This window comes from Drosophila elegans, unplaced genomic scaffold (genome assembly GCF_018152505.1).
Source record: "Drosophila elegans isolate 14027-0461.03 unplaced genomic scaffold, ASM1815250v1 contig_149, whole genome shotgun sequence".
In the NCBI taxonomy this organism is placed as follows: Eukaryota; Metazoa; Arthropoda; class Insecta; order Diptera; family Drosophilidae; genus Drosophila; species Drosophila elegans.
In genome coordinates this window covers 10,013,808-10,020,853 of record NW_024545513.1, presented here as the reverse complement: position 1 = coordinate 10,020,853, position 7,046 = coordinate 10,013,808, and the positions used below count along the sequence as shown (strand labels likewise).

The window sequence follows — 7,046 nt, the reverse complement described above, 5'->3', positions numbered from 1 at the left end:
TGACTTACGCTGTTAAAAAGCTATTTATTACGAGTAAAAAGTGATCAATAATAGTATTAGTACGTCACTGATAAGATCACAAAAAAATAAAAATAAATGTATATAGTTTAACATTTTAAATAAAAAAGTCTTGACTGGTTGATGTAGGTTTCAAAGCTCTTCAATCCCTCAATCAAAGCTTTGCTTTCTTGCATCATTTCATTTACATTTTTATTTGCATTTCTCAGACTTACCTGATGATTTATTTTTTTTTTTTCCGGCTAAATGCTGATTACAGAATTTAATTAAATGTTGTATAGATTTTCTTGACTGTCGATGACTCAGTTGATATTTTGAAGATCCCAAACCCCAAAAGTATGCAATTCGCTTAGAGAATTATAATTCATTTTATTTATTTGTCTCAAGTATTTATAATAAAGTGATAGTATAGTTACCCACACCTTAAAAAAAACGACAGTTCAATTGAGTTTGAAATACCAAAAAAAATTTATTTTCTCTTAGGAGAGAGTCAGAAAATTCATTTTATAAGCAATTTTGTGGATGATTTCGATCGGTTGTCCAATATTTGGGATTCGCTAGCTTAAAGTGTATATTATTTTACAATTCTTGAATTTTGCAGTGGTGACTAAAAATAACTTATTCTGTTGTTTGCGGATCCGAAAAGTACAATTTTGGGTGAGAGTATTACAGGATAGACTATGGTTTTAGGGTATCGATGCGAATGAGTTTATATAACTATTGTACATCTATTAAATATTCGTGTGTGTGTGTGTGTTTCCGTGTGGTGTAGGGTATTAGGTGTCTAAGTATATAAGTTACGAATGCTGCAAAGTCATTCCAGATTCTAAACGTTCTCGACTTTCCCACACAATTGCCTTAAGCGAATCCAGTTTTTAGTCCTTTTTTGTCTACCGATGTAGCTCGAAAAATTAATTTTTAAATTTTTAATCGTTATTCCATAATTTGGAGATTTTTCTTTTGGTTTTCCTTAAGGTTTGCTAAATGCTATTTCAATTTCTCTTTTCGTTTGTCTTAAGTAAAATTGAATCAAATTCCTCAGTGCTTGCAGTGCATATCGTACTTAGTAATTCATGTTGTCTATGCTTAGTGACTAATCCAAAAAAAGTAAGTATATATATTATATAGGCATATACATACACAATAAGAGGGCATTATCTTCAGTGTGGGAAGTTTCTTACGTTTCTATATAGTTTGAAGGACTTGTGAGTTTGGTTGTAATTCGGTATATGTACACTTTACAGTTAAGCAGTTTAGAACTCTTCGATAGAAATACTTTCAGACTTGCGTAAGTTAATAACTAAATATATAGTGTAAATCCAGGTGGAAGGGAGAATCCGAAGTCGTTGTCTGTCCAAAGTTTCGGGGCGAGCGAGGATCGAAAATAAACCTCAGAGTCGCGGAGTGTTTTGGAGTGGAAAGTTCGTGTATTTACAGGGATTTATAGGTGTAAATAAATCGATTACTTGTACACATATATTCCGCTTTATTACGTTATCAATATATTAATATATATCATCATATTGTATGCTTACTATCGTACAGTTAGGCATTGTTTTAGGTATATCGTTCCTCCATCCTTATCTGCATCTGTATCTGTATCTGTATCTTGACCTTTACAATTTTTGGTTGCCTTACTTGCTAGAATTTCATAAGACTTGCGTTTCATTTTTCCATATTTTGTTCAAAAGTTTCACTTAAACGATTCGAAAAAAATATATACTATATATATAGCATCTATATGTTGTCCCTATATACACATCATGCAGTAAGTGCCTCCACTTTAGCGTGTCCTCTGTGTCCTGTATCTGTGTGTGGTGTCCAGTGAGGTGTGTCCTTGTGTCAGTGTCTTGTGGGTTATCAACTTCTACAAAATGCACGAAAATATATCCATAGTGTTGGCTTGGACCCGGTTGTTCTCCGAACAGCTGTGACAGTGCATCGGAGTGCACTTGGCTAGCCATTTTCTTGCATTCTAGCATTCTAGCCCTCATCTTAATCGGTACTCATCATGTATCATGTATCATTTAGCATTTAGCTTGTCTAGATCGATAGATAGCGCTCTCCTTGGTGACACTAACCTATTCCGCATTCCCGCGTAAATCCTTCGACTACAATTTCATCTTGAAGCTTTGTGTAAATAGCAAGTTGCGAAAACTAACCAAATCGTTTCAGAGTTACGGTTTCTCTTTGAGTTTCCTATCGATTATCGATTACTGTTTGAAAAGTGTAGTTTAAGTTTTTCCTGTTTATATTCATAGTTCATAGTAAATGGTTTAGGGGGGATAGCAAACGCTCTTCGGCCATCTGCTCGGCTCATTTGCTACAAAATCTCTAGATTGTCTTTTGCTAAATATTCCTTACTCAACTCTGCTCTACTGCATATGAATTTTCAGTTGCGGCCGCATTTATGGTGGTGCTCAAAAATATTTTAGGAACTATAAAAGGAAAATGGATTAAAAACACAAAAATATGCACTATATTTTTCAAGATGAATTTAAAACAAATAATTTATAATAATTTAATGAAAACATGCGAACAAAGGATGATTACATTAAATCTTTAAAAAGTTGTTAAAAACTGCTACAATATTGTCAAAAAATTATTATTTTAAATGAATTGTAATTAAAATAAATATAACAAATCTTTTAATGCCTCTGAGATTTTATTTAAACAGCAAATAACTTTAATAAAAATTGTTAATCAGTTAAAAATACTTTCTAACGAAGACAAGAAATTGTCTTGTTAGAAATATATATATATATAAGAAAGCAACAAATGAATCTATTTATAAATTGAAAATGTACTTTTTTGGCAAAGCAATTTTTATTGATAAAACAAAATGGACAAAATAAAACTTTGGAAACTAAGAAACAAAATGTAAGTTTCTGGTTTTTCGTTTATCAATTTCAATTCAATTCCAATGAAATAGAGCACCAGTGTTATTTTGACCGCAGCTAAAGAATTCATTAGTTGCCGCAGGCGGTGTAGATTGGTGTTACGATTTTGGATTCCGGTTGCCCAATGGGTGGCACGTCTTATGGGGCGTAAAGGCTGCATGCCCGGGATCCCGCAATGCCGGAATCCAAATCGTTCGACGCGACACTTCAACACCATCTGCGACAGTCTACGATGTGTGTAAATAACTTCTGTATTTTTTTTTTCTTATTTTTTGAAATGTGCAATCCAAAACATGATTACCCACGCCGGAAGCGCACCTCCCAAACCGGAAGTGGCTCACGGGGCGGGATGGGTGGAATGCTGGCGATGGCCCCCATGGGTCCGTAATCACTACGGTTTTCCGAAAGCCAGAGCCATGGTTTTCCACGAATCAATCCGCAGCGATTGGACGGGGGGACAGGGCTGCATTCGACCGAGCCTCGTAAAGGTGATCGATACCTAATCAATCGCTCTCTCTCTCTCTCTCTCTCTCTCTCTTTCTCTGGTGCCTAATTAATCGATAGTGAGACTTATCGCTTATCGTTATTATCGCTATAATCGTAAATGTTAGCCAAGCCGAAAAATGGTTAATGGGAACCGTGGTAAACGTAATTGACTCGACAATGTAATTACATTTATATATAATTCGGAATTTGGAATCTAAGCAAATAAAACAAACAAAACAAAAACAAATATAGTTCTCTACTGTACATAGCATACACATATGGTTTGATTAACGGCTATATAATATTGTAGTGTTCCATAACTACTTGGTATTTCGATAAAATATGCATGAGTCTAATACTAAGAGTGTTTCGTATTACGCCACTGAGGCTCGTGTTCATAGTGTTACGGGCTTTTAAAGTTAAGGAGTACGGAATATAGTATAAAGAGTTAGTTAAGATAGTCTTTGTGGGTCCCTGCCGCGCCCTAACGACTAGTCTTTGTTGTTTTTTTTTGGGGCAGGGGACCTTGTTTGGGGGGACGCCATAGATGATCGGCCCAAGTCTTTCGGTTTGAAACGCTGAGGGTTTTTTTGGGGGTGATGTTGAAGTGGGTGGTATATCTATGCGGGTTGTGCATCCTAGTCTGTGCATCGGGACTGTGTGTGTCTGTGTGTAAGTGTAAGTGTGTGTGTCTCTGTGTCTAAGCGAGAGAGCTATAGCCGCTTAGGGTATAGTGCGTCTCTCTTCTAATCGTGCTGCTGCTTTGCCGTTTTTCTTCCTATTTTTTTTTTTTTTGTTTTAGACAAGAGTATTCAAGTTCTCACTTAACCTAGATTGAATTCCAAAAGAAGTACATATGGTATAATTAAATATATATAATATATATGCTAAATATTTGATTAGTATGTCTCTGTGTGTGTGTGTGTTTTTTTTGGTTTTTCTTTTCTTTTTAATCGTTTTTCGTGTTATTTAGTAATACAGCAAAATGACCTTTGCTAATATCAATTTCAATTTGCCCTCATTCAAGCTCTCTAGTCCAATATATCAATTAATTTAGATATCACAATATAATCATTAATCGTTAATCAATCGGTAAGTGAAACAAATAAATTTCGTATTTCCATTTGCATTTGCTGCCTTTTTAATATATGTAATTTTTTTTGTTCGTTCTTTTGTAAGGTAATTAAAAATTGAAATCTAGGACAATTGTTGCCTTTCGTTTTGCTAGCTTTTCTTTACAATAAATTAATTAATCCATACCATCGTTCTCTTACGCACTAAAAGTGTTGAGTGTTCTTTTTTTTTTCCTCTTTTTGTGTATGTGTGTATGTATTTTCTTTGCTTAGATTAAATTAGATTTTTCTCGTACATGCTAACACAAAAAAAAAAGTTACGAAAAAAAAGCCATTATCATTATTAATTATGTCGTAGGGTGAATGCTTCCGCTGAATGCTCCACTTAGATCCGGGTCTGCACCTCCAGATGCATAAAACGCTCTTGACCTAAGCGGAACCGATGTGTTTTCGTGGAATGTTGATTTGATTTAATTTGATTTGATTTCGTTTGATTTGATTAGGTAGTTTGAGTTATTTACAAGACATTTTCCATTTGGTTGTTGGTTTTTGTTTTTGTTGTTGTTGTTGTTGTTGTTGGCATAGAAAGGAGAAATTTGCAATGTTAAATTTACTTGTTCTTGATTTGGATAAGTGATTTACTGATTATCTGGCTTATGTGATAACTGATTAACTGATTTTCTGGTTTATATGATCGTTTCGTTTAGTCTGGTGTATCGTCGTGAGTTAGCCCCACGGCGAAAGCTTGTCTAGCGATAGCTCTACATGGCGGGAACCTGCGGCGAAATCGGTCGGATTCGTGGTCTAGTCGTCGAACCAGCCGTCGAGGGTCTGGGTCGCCAGCTTACTTTCCAAATACGTGGCTATCTCGTTGGCGTTTTTGTTGAAGGCCACCATCATGGGCGTGTTGCCGCCGGAGTCGAGGGTGTCCAGATGGGCGCCGGCGGCCACCAGCATTACGCAGATGTCGCGACGATTCTGCTCGGCAGCAATGTGGAGCGCCGTCTGTCCACTGAAAGGAAATAAGCACGAAAAAGGGTTTTTTAGAAGGTCTGAGCATTTTTTGTCAAAATTTGAAAAAGTGAAAATATTTTAACTGGGAATGCCATTCGATTAGAAATTTCACAACGAATTCGACGATGTATGACATTCCAACTGACCATTATATCCATGGTTTTCGATACAAAAACCCTTTAAAAAAGGTTTTTTTTTTTGAGTTTTTGGAGATATATAAAACACAAACATTTCAAAATTGATTTTTTGTTGTAACTTGGCCAAAATAAAAGGCCTAGCCATAAACGTTACTATTTCGCTAAGCTGGCAACCTATTTTATCCATTCCCATTCGATTGAAACAATTAATAAACTAAACCCGAATTTTAAAATGAGTTTTTTTGAAAAATTAACATATGTCCAATTTTCTGACTTTTTTGTAAGGGGGTACATCATCATTTTTTGCAAAAATTTTAAAATCTTAAAAAATTTTAACTGCGAATGCCATTTGATTGGAAATTTTATTACGAATTCAACGGTGTATGACATTCCAGCATTTGGCCATTAATTCCCAGGGTTTTGACACAAAAACAAGTTTTTAATGTTTTTTTTTGGGGTTTTAGGCGATTTTTCAAACAAAATTAATTCTGAACAGTCTTTTTGTTGTAACTTTGCCAAAATAAGACCCAAAGTCAAAAGAGTTGCTATTTTGAACAGCTGGCAACCCAAACCATTCATCCCTGATCGATTAAAAACAATTAATTTAGTTTTGACAAAAAAACCGAATTTTGAAAAACGTTTTTTGAAAAATTTATTTATGTCCAAATTTCTGAGTTTTTTGTAAGGGGGTACATCATCATTTTTTGCAGAAATATGAAAATTTGAAAAAATTTTAGCTGTGAATGCCATTCGATTGGAAATTTTATGACGAATTCAGCGGTGTATGACATTCCAACATTTGACCATTATTTCCCAGGGTTTTGACACAAAAACCAAGTTTTTAATGTGTATTTTGGGATTTTGCAGATATTTCAAACAAAATTATTTCCTAAGAGTCTTTTTGTTGTAATTTTGCCAAAAAAAAGGCCCTTAGTCATAAGAGTTGCTGTTTTGAACAGCTGGCAACCTATACTATCCATCCCCGTTCGATTGAAAACAATTAATTTTGTTTTGACACTAAAACCGAATTTTAAAAGGCGTTTTTTTGAAAAATTAACATATGTCCAATTTTCGGACTTTTTTGTAAGGGGGTACATCATCATTTTTTGCGAAAAATTTGAAAATCTAAAAAAATTTTAACTGCGAATGCCATTCGATTGGAAATTTTATTACGAATTCAACGGTGTATGACATTCCAACATTTGACCATTATTTCCCAGGGTTTTGACACAAAAACCAAGTTTTTAATGTGTATTTTGGGATTTTGCAGATATTTCAAACAAAATTATTTCCTAAGAGTCTTTTTGTTGTAATTTTGCCAAAAAAAAGGCCCTTAGTCATAAGAGTTGCTGTTTTGAACAGCTGGCAACCTATACTATCCATCCCCGTTCGATTGAAAACAATTAATTTTGTTTTGA

The 7,046-nt window shown here is 34.6% G+C and overlaps 1 protein-coding gene across 20 annotated transcripts in view; it reads right to left on the bottom strand.

Annotated features, from left to right (window-relative positions):
- Positions 1 to 462: 462 nt before the first annotated feature.
- The window catches only part of LOC108136417 (eye-specific diacylglycerol kinase), a 127,116-nt gene continuing 120,532 nt past the window's right edge, over positions 463 to 7,046 (bottom strand). For all 20 annotated transcript variants that reach the window (XM_017257545.2, XM_041709020.1, XM_041709022.1 and 17 more), the window contains one exon: positions 463 to 5,489. In XM_017257545.2, the coding sequence (XP_017113034.1) occupies positions 5,282 to 5,489 (208 nt within the window). In that variant the 3' untranslated portion in view covers positions 463 to 5,281. The remainder of the gene's footprint in view (positions 5,490 to 7,046) is intronic.